This window comes from Blennius ocellaris (assembly GCF_963422515.1).
Source record: "Blennius ocellaris genome assembly, chromosome: 16".
NCBI classification, from domain to species: Eukaryota; Metazoa; Chordata; class Actinopteri; order Blenniiformes; family Blenniidae; genus Blennius; species Blennius ocellaris.
Genome location: NC_137665.1, coordinates 3,626,921 through 3,646,680, shown reverse-complemented (window position 1 = coordinate 3,646,680; position 19,760 = coordinate 3,626,921). Strand labels below are relative to the sequence as shown.

Genomic DNA, 19,760 nt, shown 5'->3' with positions numbered 1-19,760 from the left:
AAGAAATCCCTCTGCTCTTACGCTCTTATAATAATTTGCTTTCTGACTCACAGCCCCAAAAAATGCAGCCCGTGGCTTAAATAAACAATTCTCCGATTTAAAACCCACTCAGCTCTCGGTTCTTCCGTGTGCACGCCCCCACCGACACTGAGAAAACAAGCTGCATGGCACCGAACATCTGCTTCCCTTCCGAGTTGAGAAAGCACTTTGTTATTGGAACATTTATGAAGATGTAATGAATGAAGACTGCATGTTAAACTCGGTGACAGAATCTGCAGGTTAAATATCTCCCTTCAAACAACAAGCTTCAGGAAAACATTGTGGGTTTTTTTTGTTACAAACTTAATTTCATGAAGTAAAAAGGGAGTAAAGTTTGTTTAAACCAAAGTCGGTGATGAGTTTAAACCTCTCTGAGAGGTTTGTTTTCATTGAAAAGACACAATATGAGTTTTGGAGGGTGCACCTCTATTTTCACATTTACTCATTTCCATCAATTTTCTGCTTCATGAGTTCAGGAATTTAGAGTCGCCAATGACCCTCAAACACATGTTTTGGACCGGGAGGAAATGAGAGAGAACATACAAACTCCGGATTCCATCTGGTGACAGAGTGCTCGCTGCTACACCTCACATATTTACCTGGCGTGATTTCCTGCTAATATTTTACGACTGAAGTGACGAGTGGTGATTTGCAGGAGCGCTGAAGTGTGGGAAGAAGAGCTGCGTTTACGAAACGCGATACCATTATCCTATTTTCTTCCAGGCTTCCATTCAGTTAAATGTAAATGCACAGTACCTGACATTAACTCACCTTATGTAATATTCTTCTGGTTCAACTTGTTGCCTCACCTCTTCTACATTTCTTTGAAAATGACTCCTTTAACAGATATTTCATCATAATCAAAACTGACCTGTTGGTGGCCCCACATGAAAGCCAGCGGATCATCAATATTCAGTAGATTCACTGCATGCAGATAGAATCGGGGTGCGGTTTGCTACTGAATTATTTCTATAGAATTATTTTCATCGCTTGTGGGAACAAACTTGATCCCCTCTTCAAAGCAATTCAAAGCTCATGGGCACAACATACAAAAGAATTTTACACTGTTTTTTTTCTCTAAGGATTCACGGATAAAACATTAAACATTTTAAAGTGCGTGTAAGACTAATTTATTTTTCATAGCAAGAAAATGATCTTTCTCTTTAGTCATTATTAGCTTGATATATATTTATGATCCTCCATCTCAATGTTTAAGCACAACAATTTGAGCAGGTAATCTGTGTTACTCAAAATTATTAGTTAGGGCATAATAGAATAGAATAGAATAGAATAGTAATCATGAATGTAACAACATCAAAGATCAAATGAAGGCACTTGCTCTATAAAGGGTAAACTTGAACATCACATTCTCACACCAGACCTATTTTCATTCACTACTCACACTCTATAAAGCGAATTGTGGTTCAAAGACAGTAAAATGCATTTGCAGACATATACACATGCATCATTTAGTCACTTTTGCATCTGTACCTTGTAGCAATTTAGCTTTTTTTTTTTTTTTACTATTTTATAGTGTCTTTGCTTTAATCATCGAACAGGCTTTTCCACTTAATATGCTGTTGCTACGCTGTTATACTGTATATTGCGCACTATTATAATTTATTACTATTACTCCCCGAAGAAAAGAATTAAGGAACAAGTTCTTATAGCAAAACGACCTTGACATTCAAATAAAATCCCCGTGGGACCACAAAAAAAAAATGTATTGGGGGATTTATGGCAAACGCACCAACAACGTGCCATGAGAACCGAGTTAGAGCTGCAGAACAGTTCACAAACTTACAAATCTTACTTCCTCCGCAGTGACGTCGTGATGAACCCTGTACCCGGTCCCGTTGTCCCGCGGGTCGTGGCACTTCGCCGGCCCCCGGCCCTGAGCGTGGCTGGTGTAGTAGCGCACGAAGCGGGAGCGGCGGACCAGCAGGTGAAGCAGGAAGCAGAGCATTTCCATGCTGATGGAGACCAGGAAGAAGATCAGCGTGTTCTTTTTGTCGTCGGCGATGAGCAGCTTGGTGAAGATCCGAGAAAGGGAGATGATCACGCCGGCCGTGCCTTTCGAAGGAGGCGAAGACGGAGACAAGACAGGTGAGTGAACGGGGGGGGGGGGGTGAAGACGAAGCGGCGCTGCGTCGTCACCGTGAGCCGACTTACTCTCTCCGGTCATCACCCCCTGCGTGTACCTCTTGGGCAGCATCCCCATGTAACCATAGAAACTGGACTGCTGCACTGAGGGGAGGCAAGAGGAGGAAGTGGTTATCAGAGGCAAACAGAGGCCCAACAGTCAACACTGTAGCAGCGCTGTTTATTTAGAAGGTGCCACTTCCGAAGCCGCACGCAAAAACACACACGCACACGCACACACACACACACACACACACACACACACACACACACACACACACACACACACACACACACACACACACACACACACACACACACCACTCCAGAGAAGCGCCTCCGACCTGCAGACCTCCACTAATTAAACCGTTGGCTGCTGGTTGACAGGCGTTGAGCTCCACCATGAGGAAACCTGCTCCGGGTATCAAACATCCGCCGGGTGTGTTTCTCTCTCACCAGGCAGCTCTGATAGAAACCTTATTTAGCTCCTACATGAGAGGAGTAATTCTTCTCTTAGCTTCATTTTGATTTTCCACAAAGGGGGAAAAAAACGGTATTGTTTTTGCTGATTGCTCGTCTCCATACTAATAAGCGCCGTGGCCTCCCTGTGGTGTGGTGCTGAATTAAATGGATCAAATGGTATCTACCTCTTTAAATGGATGTTGTCAGCTTTTTTTACTTACATATATTCAGGCATACTTCCGGGCCATAATTAGGTCAATAAGCAGGAAATCAATCAAATTTTGTCTGCACCTTTCAAGCAGTTCAGATCACAGATAAAGAGACGACAAGTGGAGACAAGGAAACACCTAAGACAAGGATTAATTAACAAAAAAGTATGATAACATCATTGAGGAGACTCGACAGAGCCGAAAGGATAAAAACAGACAATCAAATGGTCATAAAACCTACATTAAATGGTAAAACAAAACTATATCAACAAGGCAGTCAAATGAAAGGAGATACAGCCGGTCAGCTAAAAACTAGTGCCGTTGACATTATTATTTTTCTATCACGAGCCGAGCTAACAAGCAGAGTCAATACCCGGTAAAATGTTAGATAAGACAGTATTTTTCCACTGCCAACCATCACAGTAAAAATAGTCTATTTGAGAGATTTGATGACGTGATCCCTCATAATAGCGAAGGAATTTGTCTTTAACTTAATGGATTTTTAGAGATGATGCAATCAACAAGTATAGATTCAGGCTATTGATTACAATAGAAGAAGAATAAAAGCGGCGCAGTGGCAGGTGCACGTCCAATTTGAATTATTGGAATAGACGGATCGCTCTCAGTTCTGGTTTTAAATCGGATTCCATAATAGGCAGTGCAGATAAAATGTGCAAAAACAAAATAGATCTTCTGCAAATGAGAAGAACGATGATTGTCAGTAGTACCTGTGCATCCGAAGGCCACCACGCCCACCGACACCAGGTTGATGACGTAGGCCTGCCTGGTGGTGAACTTCTCCAGCCAGACATCAAACACGCTGACAAAGATCAGCGGCCCGAGAGCTAAAACGTAACCTGCAGAGGAAGCGACAGACACAGGAGACGTCAGCGATCCAGGCTACTCTGTGTGTGTGTCATACATGACTGAGCTTATATCTGAGAGTCGGGGGTGGAAAGAAAAAAAAAATACTTTTGCCATCATCTGAGGTATGATCCCAGGTTTATTACCTCCAGAGAAAAGCTTTCAAGCACACAGAACACTTCAAAAGGGATTGACACGCAGATGATACTGCGGTGACTCTTACATGCACCGTATACTGATGTGGAGGCGTCAATCTTCTCCTTGAGGACATTTCTCAAAAGATGACAAACTACCATGATGTTATTCGTGTTAATCTGCAGAATCACACGCTGATTATAATTTACAATGTAGGAGCGTGAAAAAACAGCTTTTTATCTTTGGGCATCTTCAGCCTGGATATTACCAAGCCTCATTTTAAATCATCTAGTGTGTGTTTGCTTGTATCTATATGGTTTATTGAGTATAGGGAGTTTTCTTTAAGCATATTTTGAAATATGGAAGAAAAAAAAAAAACAGTAAATCTGGAGAAAAAAAATACTCACTACCCTTTAAAGAATGAATTTTCTGACTTTCGCAAGTTTGCTTGAAATATTTCCTGATTAGAAACAATGCAAGAATCACGGGAGACTTTTATTTTATTTTCTGTGCAGCCCTCTGTGATGAATGCCCTGAGCTTCATTAATAAGTCATTAGAGGGAGCCATGTTTTTGTCCAGGCTCCTCTGATACTTACCCACAGTGATCCTGGTGTGCATGCTGAGTCTTTCCACCAACACATTGTTGAGTATGACGGCCAGCAGAGCCACCAAGATGTACGTCAGACTCATGTCAAACACTATGGACGTCCCTGAAACGCAAACCAGAGCACTAATGAACACCATCGTGTTCCACTACTCTGTGGGTGACTGTGTTTAACGAGTGACGCCATTTAAGTTACGGAAAGTTTTTTTTGTTGCTCTTCGCTCCTATTTCTTTGGGTTTTTTTGTCGTCTTTAGTAATACCTTTAAACTTCTGGTGCAGGTAGTCCACGTCCGTTATGAAACTGTTGTAGGGGAGCAGGAATCCCACGCCGGCCAATAACATTGCAAAGTAGATGCCATGGTAACGATCGTCGGGGATTGGCTCCTCAAAGTCTGGGCGGAAAGGAACGAGTCAAAGGTCAGAGAATTAAAACAGTGTGAAATCATACATCAAACAGATCGGAGGGAATTCAATTCAAAGCGTCCGAAACACTGATCTGACTGAGGAGCAGTCAAAGTGGTTTCCAGTCGAAGGCCTGGATGTTTGTATTTTGTGTTTAGTGTGATGTGCAGGGTTTTCTTTTCTTTCTTTCTTTAAAAAAAAATAAATAACAGTTTTTAATCCTGTCTTAATCCCGTAAGCCTACTTTAATGGCTCCAAATAATTTCCGAGTGTTTAGATTTCACAGCAGACTTTCTGTTTCATGCTACTAACTGTCATTGAGGACATTTTTAACATTCCAATGCAAATCATAAGTCAACAGTTACAACACAGTAATCTGCAATATCGTGCAAAACTATAAAAGCAACATTTATACATGAGAGCCACAAAGCAGAATCATAGCCAGTAATTTGATGAACAACTACCAATAAGTCTTATGTCTCTCATTCAAGTTTATTAAATCAACATGCATGTATTTATTCATTTCACTATATTATTAAATACATTTGATAATATAGTAGCAACAGAATCAATACAATTACATTTGAGTATAATAAATAACCCTTCTCCTCTCATCACTAGTAATACTGTGTTTTAATGAACTGGTTCATGAGCTGCAGCTAATAAAGCTGGGGACTGCATGTGACAATATAAAATGTCATATAGATATTTACTATGAAAAAGACCTGTACGTGACGTGTGATATAAAGTGAACCCCTACGACAGCATTAGTGGTTTCACCATCTGTGCCTCCAGATTTCCGCAGTGTGTGGACACATTGGTCAGAATCAGCATGTAAGTAAACCCATTTTTCCTTTAAAATGAGTTTTTTGGGGGCCTGGGGTGGCGGGTTATATGTGGCCAGCAGGTGTTTGGGGTGATTTCTGTCTTTTCTCTCCCCTGTCCCACTTCCTGTCTCTTGGTTGTGTGTCTGCAGGACTCCAGTTACACCCTATACTGTGCTTCCCTCCATTCCTCTGCTCTCCACACATATTTGTCACATTTGTGTGTTGAAGAAACAAAAAAATGCAGCTATGATGATCACCCACAAAAACTGAGGTTTTATAAATGCAGTGTTGGCATGCTGGGTTTTTTTTTTTTTTTTTTTTTGGGGTGTATGCAATGTTTATAGATGAGACCACTTGTGCGTAAATCCATTAAAGCAAAGAAAGGTGGGAATGAAATATGCATAAAGGACAAAGAAAAGTGCTCCCTCCTTGTCATGCTCCTCTCCAAATAGTCTCTCAGCCCTCGAAAGCAAACCTGAGAACCGTTCATGGGCCAAATGTAGCTTAAAATATCAAGATATCCGATCATCGTTGTGTTAAACTCAAACAAATATCAGTCACGATAATCAGACAAAACATATGAAAATGAAGACGCAAAGAAGGAATGGTGGTTTATCGAACTGCTTCTCTTTTATAAGTTATACTAATACTGCGCAGAACTGCAGACCGCCCTCCACCGCAGTTCTCGGTTTTTCATGTGGCCCCGTGGAAATATTAATTGCCCACACATTTTAAAGCAAAGTAGACGACTGCTGTGAAGGGCTGAGCCGCAACTTCAACTTAACCACTGCACATTATCAGTGTATTTCCAAAGGAAAACTGCGCTAAGACGTGGTACGCTACGAGCAAGAAGAAGGATAGCAGTATGAGGTAACGCTAACATTCTGTTATGAAAGCAAAACACTTGTTGGACACATGGATCATCCTGCTGAGTCGGAGTTCTTCCAATGAGGAACAATCAAAGGGCTGCAGAGTGCAAATATCTGCCTTTCGGTTCCACGACACCCTCTGGTAATGTTTGTACAGTCCTGAGGGACTGTGAGTGTCAACTGGTGGGTGTCTGGCTCATTGCCTGTGCAAAAAAACAACAACACACTACTCACTTAATAGTAAACAGCAATAATGCAAAGTGTCACACTGTAGAGGACCAATGGAGCTTGTTTACATTTGCTAATCGAGCATCTGTCACAATATTAGATATAGACTTTGCTGTCATGAGGATAAGGTGGGGGGGGGGCACAAATATGTTTTGTGCATGGAGGCGTTGGCACGTGAAAGGATGAAGGCCATGAAAACTAAAGTGGCAATTTGGACCTACATTTTATGATTACATCTGTGTCAACACAGAACGTATTTCATGTGTGTGAATTAAAACGTGATTGAGTCTCTTCAAAAAAAAAAAGACCAATATGAATATAAGTAAAGATATTCGATTTTAATTCCAATGCAGCTAACAGAGCATAAAAAGGAATATTTCCTCCTTAATTGCTGGTCATTTATGATTAAATATGTTGTGTTGGTGTACGGTAATATTCTCTAATATGAATTAAACTAATTTTTTCTCTCGATTTGGATTGCAGCTTGACATTAAGAGGTGGCTGCTTTAGGACATTGGGACTGTAATTACAGACTTCATTATATTTCCCGAACCCACATTTCTACAACTCTGCATCTTTTATTCCCTTGAAGCAAAAGGCCGACTGCGTCTCAGTCGACATCCTGGACCTGTCTTGTCGGCTGCACACTGAGGGGCAAAGACTGACGGGTGCAGAGAACAAGCGAAGGCAGGAGAACGATAAGGGGGGGAAACAGAAGGAGAACCGACAAGGAAGCAGAGAAACGGCTGTCAGTCTGTCAGTCTGTCTGCAGCCCCTCGGTCTCTATATGGTCACTTTTGATCTGATTAACCTGGCCTTTGTTCAACCTGTGTATCCAGGCAACGCCGCAATTGTCTGTGGGCAGACCCGCCCCCTGTGTTTTTTTAGATACACCTCATCCGTGTATTTCCACTGCTGTCATTATCTCCTGCCTCCACCATTATCTGCAAACGCAAATCCTGACACTCATTAAATTCATTATGACTCATTTTTCGTGGAACAGTCATTCGCCAATCCCTGGGATTTTTTTTTTTTTTTTTCTGAACACACAGCTCTCGCATCTGGTTCTGTTGCTGCGTGTTTCTATGTCGATTCTTCCCAGTGTAATTGCTGTACTTGTTTCATGTCCTGCACGTTGGTCAACGCGGGACGTACACTTGTGTGTTGAGAGTGAGATTTATGAGTGCATGCTGAGATTTGTGCATACTCAGGCTTGCGTTGTGCACAATGGAATTTATCCGTGTGTAATAGGATTTATATGCGTCTAATCCAATTTTTTTATGCGAGTAAAATGTTTTGCGTGTGTGTGTGTGTGTGTGTGTGTGCGCACTGAGGACCTGTAATAGTCTGTTCTTACCCCTCCCTCGGGCGGATCTCTCTCTGTCGGCTTGGATTTTGCTCCACTTCAGCCACACCAAAAACAGACATTTGTCCATAACCACAGGTTTCCTGCACCCTGTCAGGATGTTGACGGTTTCATCTCAGTATCTCACTAGTGACTTCGGCATTACGAAGTAGCATTACATGACTGAACCCAGGACATAGTAGTGGTGATGCTTTCTAGTCACTGCTGGTTAATACAGGTGCTGATAAGCAGTGTGAGCAATTGAAATGACTTGCTTTGCGTCAACCTCATCCATTCCCAGTCGCTGCCTATCGTCACAATCCATCGTATTGAAATGTTATGCTTGAAACCATTGACTTAGTGCAGAGTGCCAGAGTGACCCTACAAGTCTTGTCTCGGGGGGGAAAGAAAAATCCCACTGTTACAGAGGATGGAATTTAAAAAAAAATCTACTTGTAAAAAAACCCCATCTGACTGAGAGATCTGCCTCGGGAGGAGGAGGTGAAGAGATAAACCTGTACAGCTTCTTGTAAGCAGTGTGCACATGTCAAACACGTTACTCCTGTAAAAAAATGGGATTATATATGCCTACATCCAATTATACTTGCAGAGATTTTGATATGCGCATATAGATTCTGTGTCGAAACAAATTCAAGTACACCGTCACAAAACTCAGTTCAGACACACACACACATCTACACACACACATATCTATCCGTTCATCTTCAATGCTGCTTAATCCTGTGCAGGTTGGCGGGGCGCTGGAGCCAATCCAAGCTGCACCCCATTCCTGCTTCCAACCACAACCACCAACGATAAATCAGCAATAATGCAGCCACTCCTGTGCATCATTTTCCAGAAGGGATCAAATCTATTGTTGAGTGGACTATTGTCTTCGTGGAAACAACATAATCTGAGCGTCAAGCCGCTGGGAAGGCGTTTCCATGGCAGCAGCTGACTGACATTTAAGTGGTGTAGCTAGAGGACCGTCAACAACAAGGTGGTTTTCCTCTGTACAATATACATTTACAAACATCGCATCTCAAAAAAATCAAGTCTCATGTTCTCCAGGGAACCTGGAAAATATTGAAGTTTGCGATATCAAGTTAAATATTCAGTAAATATTGCAAGTATCAGGATATGTTTGTCTTTATATCTGCTGCTTACACGTGTAACCATCATCTCTGTAAAGCCTTTTCTAGTACTGACAGCATTTTCTCGGCAGCTGTGTTGTCAAAAGAATGTCTTTTTAAAAGTGTTTCGGTTTAAAGAAGGGTTAGCTACCTGCTATTACATAATGCTATCATCTCAATTTAACTTTTGGTTTTCATCATTCCAATGGATATGGGGTTATCCTTCAGATTAGCCCCCTAAGTTGTCCACAAACAACGATATCAAGAACATGGATGTCTAAGACAACCTGCCATTGGGACTCTGAAGCCGTCTTGACAAAGAATTATCAAACCTAACATGGTGTGATGTGGATTTTAAAAGTTCCTCCTGCAAAAAGTTTTTCATCCAACAGTCCAAAATGTCCTGTGAACTGGGAACTTGTCCAGACTGGCCCTGCCTTCACCCCTCAGCTGGTTAGGATTCTGTCCAGCAATCCTGAAGAGGATAAAAAAAACCTATAGCAGATGGATGTGACGGATGTGATTTCACAAGGCTTGTCATGACTCTTCCCATCCTGTCACCTGATTTTGACTCCTTTTTTTTTTTTTTCCTTTTCATATATTCCTTCAATGGCTCACCTTACTTCAACCCCCAAACATTGTCAGAAATCCTACTTTTTATCTCGAATACTGCAGGTGGGCTCGTCTACCTCCACCACCTGGAGTGATGACGATCGAATTTCCATCAAAATCTTCATCCCACGACGCAGCTGTTATTATTACAGCTCTCTGTCTTTTAACTGGAGCAAGTTGTGGTGACGGCAGCAGCCACCCAAGCTGCTGAAACTCCTGGCCTGTTGCTGCCGGTAGCTCTATTTTATTTTATTATTATTATCTTTACCTTCCTCATCCTTTATCGCCTCACGGGAGAAAGAGGGATGTGCTTTAACTGCTGTGCAGGGCTTTCCTTTCCAGAATGAATAAAGGGCAGTGCACGTTGAGCCTCTCCAGTAGTGCCGCCACTGCTCCCAACAAAGGGTGCTATTTAGATTTAACACGGAAAGTTGAACGCGATACGGTGGAAATGTTGAGTTTGAAAGCGTTATGAAATCCAAGTGTTACTGTAAAACTACTGCAGTGAAAGCGGCTATTAATATACATGTCAAAGAGAATCTACAGGCCCCCCCCTGGATGTATTACAGTAATGTGGAGTATAATGTAGAGTGTGGTGCTGGCAATGTGCCACCAAGACCGTCATAGCAAAAAAACAAACAAACAAATTCTTGTAAAATTTACCAGAAACCTACAGGGGGAAAATAAATAATGTGCAGACGCTCTATCTGCGCAAACATTTTGTTTTCCTCCTGATGTGGAGAAGAAGAAGAACATCATCTTGTGCCCTTCACTTATCATGTTGATGGATTGCTGTTGTGATAGATTTACCTTCCTTCTACTGGCCCTTATAAATAGCACACACACACACACACACACACACACACACACACACACACACACACACACACACACACACACACACACACACACACACACACACACACACACACACACACACACACACACACACACACACACACACACACACACACACACAAACACAAACAGGAACTCCCTCACCAGGCTCGGACAGAGCCAGCACTCCTCGCTCCGGGGCGTCTTTACTGATCTCCTCCTCCTCCAGCTGGTACGAGTCGAAGCTGTAGCTCTGCACCACGCCGCTCTCTCGCGCCTCCCTCCAGCCCTCCCTCCCCGGTTCCCTCCACCCGGCTCTCACGCCATCCCTCCACACATCCCTCTCCTCGGGCGTCTGGGCCGGCGTGGGCCGGCGGCGCTCGGCGCCCACCGAGCCCATCTCTGCACCTGAGGCGTGCGCACGAACAGACACTGGACGGAGCGCTCGCCTTCACGAGACGGGCTGCACCCTCGTGGGAGCGTGCATGATGTTAAACACAATCCCAGCGAACACGCCCAGGGAGAGAGGCGGGAGAGCTTCGAATGATGGAGGAGCTGCAGGGAGGGAAACAAACGAGGGGGAGAATTAAAATCTAAAAGAGCAGGCAAAGGTGGAATAACAAGGGTAAAACAAGACAAAACGAAACATTGATCATTTTATGTGTGTGAGAGGCATTTTGAATGAGAGAACTGGAGTGATAGTGGACCAAATTATACAGATGAAAAACACACTAAATCTCTAAGAGCTGCTTTTCTCTTTATTATAAAACTATAAACGAACTGTTTTCTGCGTCTAGACTGCATAGATGAAATACGCTTTTACTTTAGAAATGAGTTAAATTAACCTGTATTCCACTGGGAACATCTCACTGGCATTCAGAATCCTCCTTTCCAAGAAAGTCAACAGCATTGGTATGATTAAAAAAATATATAAATATCAGTGGGTTCCGGACTCCTACTGAATCCAGGAACCGAGAAATAAAGGCATCCAGTAAAAAACAAACCTGTTATTCAATTATGTATGATATTTAACATTATGCAACAGGGATGCAATTTGCTATTGTGATTTTAATAGACTCTGAAGAAAGACTTCCAGCTGGCATATAAGCAATTCAGCCATTTATGATACGTTTTGTAGAAATAGAGTAAATTGGATTAATTTTGGTCCAAGTTGCTATCAATGTTTTTGATGTTTTTTTTATATGATCTGGAGCCTAAATATCAAAGATGTTCTATTCACAGGGGCAAAAGGTGAATTGGGGAACAGAGGCCCTAATAGTAAGTAAGTAAGTAAGTATTTTGCCAAAAACAGACATCAGAATAGGGTTTTGAAAGCAAAGGGCTAAAATGCATGATTTTGTTTACCAAAATACAAACTGATTACAGAAATGTAGTTTCTTAAACAACAAAACGCCATGCATACGATATACACTTATAGCCTCTATGAATAAACCGTAGTCACCTTATAGAAAGATTTAAAAAAAATAAACAAACTGTAACGTCTGAGTTATTAGCCGGCCAGTTTAATTCACCTTTCAAAAAAAGGCAACAATGTTCTGCTTAGTAAACAGTTATAATAATTATGCACATCCATACTAGAACTTTTATCATTTCGTGAGCTTGTAATACTGATAATGGTGCCTGAGGTTTCCACAATAGTTCAGCCCCATTAAGCAGAGAATTCATGCACCTCTGTTCGCTTTAAAACATTTTATTAAAAGCAATCAGTGTTAAAGGATCACTGCAGAGATATACTGTGGGTACAGGAATATAGCTGATGTCTAAATTAATCTACTTTTCATTTCATAACTTTGAGGAAACTCTGAAAAAATAGAAGGGAAACTCGTTTTATCATAGAATTTTCTTTTTTGTTTTTATGTTGACATGCTGATTCCCTTTGGTCTCAAGTCTAGGTGTTATTTTGTTAAACCCATAAAGTATAGAATGTGTATGTGAAGACTGTCAGTCATCCAGGTCACTGTCTGTCTGTTTATTTTATTTTTTTAAAGGAAACTGGGCTTGCTTAAGGCTTTGAAGAAGTTTCACCATTTCTTATTGATTATTCTCGGAAACCAATATTTATGATGAGGAATAATAGGTTCTTGGGAGAGGAGATGAAAGCTTTTTGCGTAGACAGTATCTGCCATGGAGGATATGATCTGGTTTTCTTTACTTTTAAAAACAACACAGATTTATATCAACGTTGAACTGTGTCATGGCCATTTGTTGAGTCACATCACCGCATTTCTACAACGTCCATGCAACATAAAGACTGTTGAGTTGAATTTTGAGATTTTACGCCAATGTTATGTTAAGCGACGAAAAACATTAAAAAGGCCATTTTCCTTTTCTCACATTATTGTTTGAAATTATTGTTTTTGTCTGTATAGAAAGCAATCAGTCAATAAATACAAAAACCACAAGTCGGAATTGTACTGCTGTCCTAAAATACCTCGTTTTATCAAGCAAATTTGAGGGGACGTGACGTCACTGTAACGAGCTGGATCAATACAAATGGGTATTGACATTGTTGTGTGTGCAAACACGGAATACAAAAGGCCGAGGATGGAGGTAAGGGAGGGGGGGGGGGGGGGGGGCTCGTGTAGCGCGCACCTGCGTTGACGCACAAATTCAACTCAGTCAGCGCGCGCGTCTGATCCCTGTGGCCTCGCCTGCTGCCGCCTGCTCACCTCCGATGCCCTGCAGGTGTGATTATAGGCAGGAACACAACTGCTTTATTTATGTATTATTTATTTATTTATTTATTGGGGGGAGGATCGAGATCCTATCTTAAACCCAAACTGTCTCTGGGAACCGGCGGGATCAGATGATGTAAGAAGGTTATTATCGCAGTAACGTCCCGCTCTGCGGAGGAACAGGTGATTTAACGGCGGGACATAAAACAGCCAAAGTACCCCTCGTCGACGAAAAGGTTATATGGGCTCTTTTAAAACCAATAACGATGCCAATTTCTCTCCGGCGCCTTGCGGCCGTGATTTGCGGAGTTTCCAGGTCCAGACTTGAGGCGGCGCTCTTCAGCCTTCCTGCGCTCATTTCAATCGCTCCGGTAATTGAATCGCAGTCTAATATTGAGCTGCGGTTTCTATTGTTGATTGTGAACGAGGCTCAATCGCCTCGACTCACGCGTGCTGGTAATGAGGTGTTTGGTGTGTGGGATCTGAATTCCTGTTTTGTGTGAGTGTGTGTGAAGCACGTGCGTAAATTGGAAACAAACAAAAAAAACAACAACAATAAAATCAATCAAAGACAAAGATGAATTAAAAAGAATATGATTACAAGCATCTGGATAAAGAACGTCTGGGCACTGGATAAACGCGATCAGGCCGTTTCAGTTCTCTCCTTTAAAAAAAAAAAAAAAAAAAAACAGAATAAAAAAAAAAAACCATCCAAATCAAGTGAAAGAAGCTTTACGCGCAGCTTTTCCGTCGCTCCTTGTATGTTTTTTTTGTTTTTTTTCCCGGCCAGCAGCGCGTTAGTGTGTGAGAAAAACAAAAACAGACTAACAACAGGTTATTAATGGCCCTTACCTCCCGCGTCTCCTCTCTCTCTCCCTCTTTCTCTCTCTCTCGCTCTTTCTGTGTCCGACCGTCCGGCTTTTCTACGGCAGCGAGGGGAAGAGAAGTCTTTTCCGCAGGATTTTCACGGCGGTCGGTACCGTCCAGACCCGGTCCCTCATCAGAAGGGAAGCCCCCGGTGCCGAGTCCTGCACGCGCTCCTCCACCTTCAGCGGCAGAGAGAGAGGGAGAGAGAGAGAGAGAGAGCGAGAGAGAGAGAGAGACGTGGATGAGAGTAAAGGGAGGAGGCGAGATGTGGAAGGGGGAGGCGCGTTGCCTCTGGATGTTCATCTTTTGCACTGAAAAACATGTTGGTCTCGACAAGCAGTTTCGGAGAGACGCGTGCAACTAATACATTCTCTAAACCTGGAAATGACTTGAATAAACAACAAGTCCTGCTCTGAATTGTGCCACAAAACAAAAGCAATCTGTATCGCTGAGCTTTTCTGTGGCCCTGATTGCACCTTACTGCTGTTTTCTTGTTGAGTTTCTTCTTAATGCAGCACTTGAGCAAAAAAAACAAAAAAAAAAAACAACTGTCTCGTTGGATTGAGTTTTCACAATGTGCATGATTGGTTACACGTCAAAGACTTCATGGAACCCACTGGCTACATGGTAACTGGTGAATTGATTTGACTTATATAGCGATTTTCTACAGCTTGAGTAGCCTCCAACGCAGTTTACGTTGTTTAGTCACGTTCACACGTTAATGGTGGAGGCTGCTGCACCCAATGGGAGCAGCCACTGCCGTCTACATAATCTATGTTGACAAAGAAAATAACAATTGATGGATTGGTGGAGTGAAACATGAAATAAATTAGGTAAAGATTGCATCATTTGACAGTTTCTGCTGTGTAAACAAGATGCTGTGTCCAGCAATGCAGTGTCAGACAACCTGGAGAGCAGAGCCCTTGAAAAATAAAGGACCCCTGCCTTGTAACAACATATTTTCTGCTTATCATACATTTTTCCATATTTCTCGTGCACATGCCCAATATGTCCAGCAGGACACCAAGAGGCAACGATAGAAAGCTGGATTGGTGTTCAGATATCGATAATGTTACATGACTTTGTGGCTGATATCAAGGACTCACAAGTTCCACAGTCTCCTCCCGCGAGCACAGGTTTAAACTCAGATTATTTAGAGGGAAAGAAAAGCTGGAATGATCCCTCTCTGAGCTCCCTATCTCCCTTTTTCACTCCTCGACACTCCATCTTTTTGTCTTTCCCTCAAGGCTGCAGACAAAGCATCTGGTTTTTAGACAGGGGCAAGAATGATTTCATCCCAAAGCATGTTCAACAGCTTATTCTTCATGCTGGCTACAGTTCCTACTTAGTTTCTGGCTGGCTTTAAATGATTAAGAGTGCATTTTTGGAGTTGTGGCCTACACATCATGGACAGTTTGATTAAAACTTGGATGAAAAATGACATTTCAATGGAGGAAAAACAACTGAAAGCATGCAAGTCTGCACTCACAGTCAAATTTATCCTCAAAGGCACACGGCGCTCTCTCCCTCCTGTTGTGTAGAAGTGTATTTAAATTCCAGGGTATTAAGTCAAGTACAAATGGTATAGAGACATAACATAACAGACAATTAGTTGTTGCTCCCATTTGGGCCTTTTCAATTTTTTATTTGGCTTTCATTGGCTTGATGTGGGCTGCCAAAGCAGACGGGTGAGAAACACAGTGATAGGAAAGGAAAAAAATAGAAAGGATATTGGATGATGGAGAAGAAAAAAAAAAAAGAAAGAAACTCTTTTATTTTTCTTCTAAAATATACAGAACATACACACTAACACAATATTGGCACCAGAGCTGCGGCGTGATTGACAGTTTTATCAGTTCTGTTCAATATGCTAATGCTTTATTATTGGCAGGGGCCCTGTCAAACTGCACACCCCCTCTGTTGCCATAGCAAGAGGCAAAGCCAGATGGGAATTAGCTAAATGGCATTGCTGTCTGGTTGAGGTGCACTGTCAGTGCGGCGGCGGCGGAACCAGCTGCTTCCCGCCGCCGCACCTGCACTGCAGGGATGCGAGGGCGGTCGTGGGTTTGAATCCTATTCCCCACATTGACTTTACCGCTTTGATGTTCACTGCTGCCACGTTTAGCTCATCTGGCTCTGGGTTGAACATCACAAATGATCCGAAATCCAAAATGTAATGCAATGTGTCACCGTCAGTCTTTCCTTTTTTGACTTTACAGCTTTTTTTTTTTTTTTTTTTTTTTGCAAATGATTACATGCAGGTATTTTAAATATGGCTTGCAGAGAACAAATCTTTTGATATTCTAAAGGGCTTCTTTTTTTTTATTTTTTTTTTCCAGTTCATCCTTGAGCAGAGCAGCATAATTCAAAGAGGACATGCCAATTAAGACGGTGTAGAAGGCAGGAAAAAATATGATATGACATTTGAAAATTCACTCTTCCACATTGCAGATTATGTTTATTTTCTAATCAAAGGGGCAAAAACCAGGACTTCATGTTGCTCCTTCTTCCTGTGGCCGTTCGTCAGTATGAGATTGTTCAGTTTCTGAAATTTAAAACACTAAAAACAGCTGCAGAACCGCAAGAAATCAACACTTTTTTTTAAATTACATGAAATTAATGAAACTTCCTCAACAGGGCTTTCTTTTTCCAGATACTTGATTTGATTTGTGCATGAAAGCTGAGTCCAGATGTTTCGTTTCAGTCCCAGACTTTATATACAAAACTGTGTACTGGCAGCAGATTTAAAGTAAAAAGAAATGCAATGCAGTCGTCTTAGCTTGATGTATTTATGTATGCATTATTGAGTAAGCCCTGCAGCAGAAAATCCAGATAGCTGACCCGTTGTGACCTAAACTTTTTGGGTCTGAATAGACTCTATTGTTTTATTGCTGACTGAAACAGTAAGATCAAGACTTTCATGAGTTTTGTCCTCAAATCACACCGACAGCGAGAGCTTGAAAACTCCAAAGCTCCACAGCTCACTATAACCAGCACAGACCATTAAAGAAGAGCAACTCTCCTCTTTACAAGCACATTCACAGTATATATTTTTTTAATTTCGAAAACTACTGCAGGCTGTCATGGTCTATTTGGCTCCCCTGTCACAGAGTGTCATTGTGAGATGTTAGTTCTTAAATGAGGGTATTCCAAATTCCAGGCCAAAATGTAAATGCGAAGCGGCTCCAAAAGGATTTGCAAGCCTTTTTACTGATGTCAAATTAGGACGGTACATTTCTATTTCTATTTCTATTTATTTACAGCTTTATTCAAAGATATATGAACATTTATTAGACAAAAACAAAAATCAACTCACTGAGCCACTCTGAGTCAATCACGATTAGGTTCATTTATTCATTCATTTTTTTCACCAAGGATTCTAAAGATAAAGTTGTTTTGGGTGTTTATTTTGGAGTGCTCAGCGTTCGATTGAAAAAAGGAGGGGTAAAAAAACAACAATCAGCACATATTCGTGACTGAAAATGAAAACTTAAATTCAACCCACAGCCTCATAGTGAGAAGGTCAATGTTCAGGTTTTCCATAGCAGCTTCACGCTTCTCTGTCGATAAAACACAAATGGCAGTCTGATGCCGGTGTGAATCGTTCCGAGGTTCTGCACTGGGCTGCCATGAAGTGATCTGTGGTCATAAGTGGCGTGCAAAGCGTCGTGGGACGTCCCAACGTTGCAGGGAAGCAGGTAAACATCAAGTCACCGCCATATGCATGGAGCAACTACTTTAATTTCCATACTCACATGCGCAGAATGTCCGGGATGTATCCTGCCTTTGCTTCTAGTCTGCAGCTTTAGTGCATCGTGACCCCAAGCTGTGGGAAAAAAATCGGATCTCATATCAGTATTCTTTACATATTGAGGGAAAACACTTTATTAATCCACCCATCCATACTCTGTACCATTATCTAACAACGGGTTCGAATACAAATGCACCTGCTGTAAACGTATGCGGTGAAGAATTCGCCGCTCTGGTCTTGTCGCTCTGATCATCACCTCTCCCTCAAACTCCTGGGAGGGTGTAAGATTGATCGATGGCTCCGAGGTGCCAGTTGGTGTGAGAGTCCCTGAGTTACCCCGGTGACAGACGGACACCCCGTCCTAGATAAACTCTACTTTTCACCACTCGTGAGCTGGACTCAGCTGAAGCTTCCCGTGAATACAGAAGAGGCATGAATGCGTTATAGAATGAGAAGATTTTCATATTTCGAGTACCAAAGAATTTTTTTTTTTTGTAAAATTAATTATTAAATAAAATCTTTGCACAAAATCACCTATAAAAAGTCTAATTATTGCATTTTCATGCACTGAGCTATCACTGTGCTAGCATAAGGCTTTTTTATTGTCTTTGGCAGGTAAATGGCTCCATGTTTCCAGTCTTTATGACAACCGATAATCAATCTGCTCCCGGCAGTACATTCTAGCGAACACACTATATTTTGCACTAAAAGATACCAAGCATACATTTACATTAGTTTAGAGATTAAGATAAACAAACTCTGTTTGCATTAGCAATATAAAAAAACTCATTTACAGCCCAGAACAGGCCTAAACACTCATCTCAGTGAATACAATTCTTAATTATGCTTCATCTCAAAACAGCCTCCAGTTTCATACAGTGCCAGTGAAAGCCCTATGGAAGCAGTGGCTTTCCCTCAAACAGTCTCGCACGGAGAATAAATCAGTACTAATCTGCAAATTATCAACCAAACTATTCTTTAAGAAGACGTAAAAGCATGTCCTGTGGCACAGCGGGCGTTTTTGATGCTCGTCCAGACACACGTTAGTCGTACAAATTTAATCTGCGTGAAATCCTCCAGATCAACGGGGGTTGTTGTCTACCTGCTTATTTTGTCTTTTTTGTCTGTCTCTCACATTTTACCTTTTTTTTTCCATGAGCGTGTTTGTGGCATCTCTTCCTCTACGCTCAGGCTCACAGCTCTGATTTGCGTTGCATGTTGAATAGCAATGCTTTGCCATGTTGTTTTCGCCTTCGGCGAACGTGTCCGAGAAAGAAGGAGTTCCCGTCATTTTGTTATTGAGTGTGAGCGCGTGCGCTCCAGCCCAGTCGGCTTTTATTTTTTCCTACCCAGTATCTGTCTGTAATGAATGTGCAAAAAGGTCAGACTGTGTAGTGCCTTCCCTCCTTCAAATGGAATTATCTTTCTCCCCAACCAACATCCCGCGGCTCTGCGCTGACAGAAGCGCCTGTAAGTGTACATGGTGCTGATTTACAATCTCTACCCAGTATTATATCCTGCTCCTTATCGCGCCAGCTCACAGCTGTGTGTGTGTGTGTGTGTGTGTGTGTGTGTGTGTGTGTGTGTGTGTGTGTGTGTGTGTGTGTGTGTGTGTGTGTGTGTGTGTGTGTGTGTGTGTGTGTGTGTGTGTGTGTGTGTGTGTGTGTGTCTTCCCCTCCATAACCATCCCCTCCTTCCAGCCTGGCAAAGATGCTGAGCTTCAGCATGCGTCTATA

General features: G+C 42.0%; 1 protein-coding gene across 1 annotated transcript in view; it reads right to left on the bottom strand.

Annotated features, from left to right (window-relative positions):
* slc29a4a (solute carrier family 29 member 4a) overlaps positions 1-11,110 on the bottom strand; it is a gene marked incomplete at its 5' end in the record, with an annotated part of 17,264 nt that extends 6,154 nt beyond the window's left edge. Inside the window, 6 exons of the mRNA XM_080511317.1 lie at positions 1,844-2,112; positions 2,212-2,286; positions 3,581-3,709; positions 4,449-4,562; positions 4,718-4,849; positions 10,876-11,110. Coding sequence (XP_080367443.1) covers positions 1,844-2,112; positions 2,212-2,286; positions 3,581-3,709; positions 4,449-4,562; positions 4,718-4,849; positions 10,876-11,110 — 954 coding nt within the window. The remainder of the gene's footprint in view (positions 1-1,843; positions 2,113-2,211; positions 2,287-3,580; positions 3,710-4,448; positions 4,563-4,717; positions 4,850-10,875) is intronic.
* Positions 11,111-19,760: the final 8,650 nt, after the last annotated feature.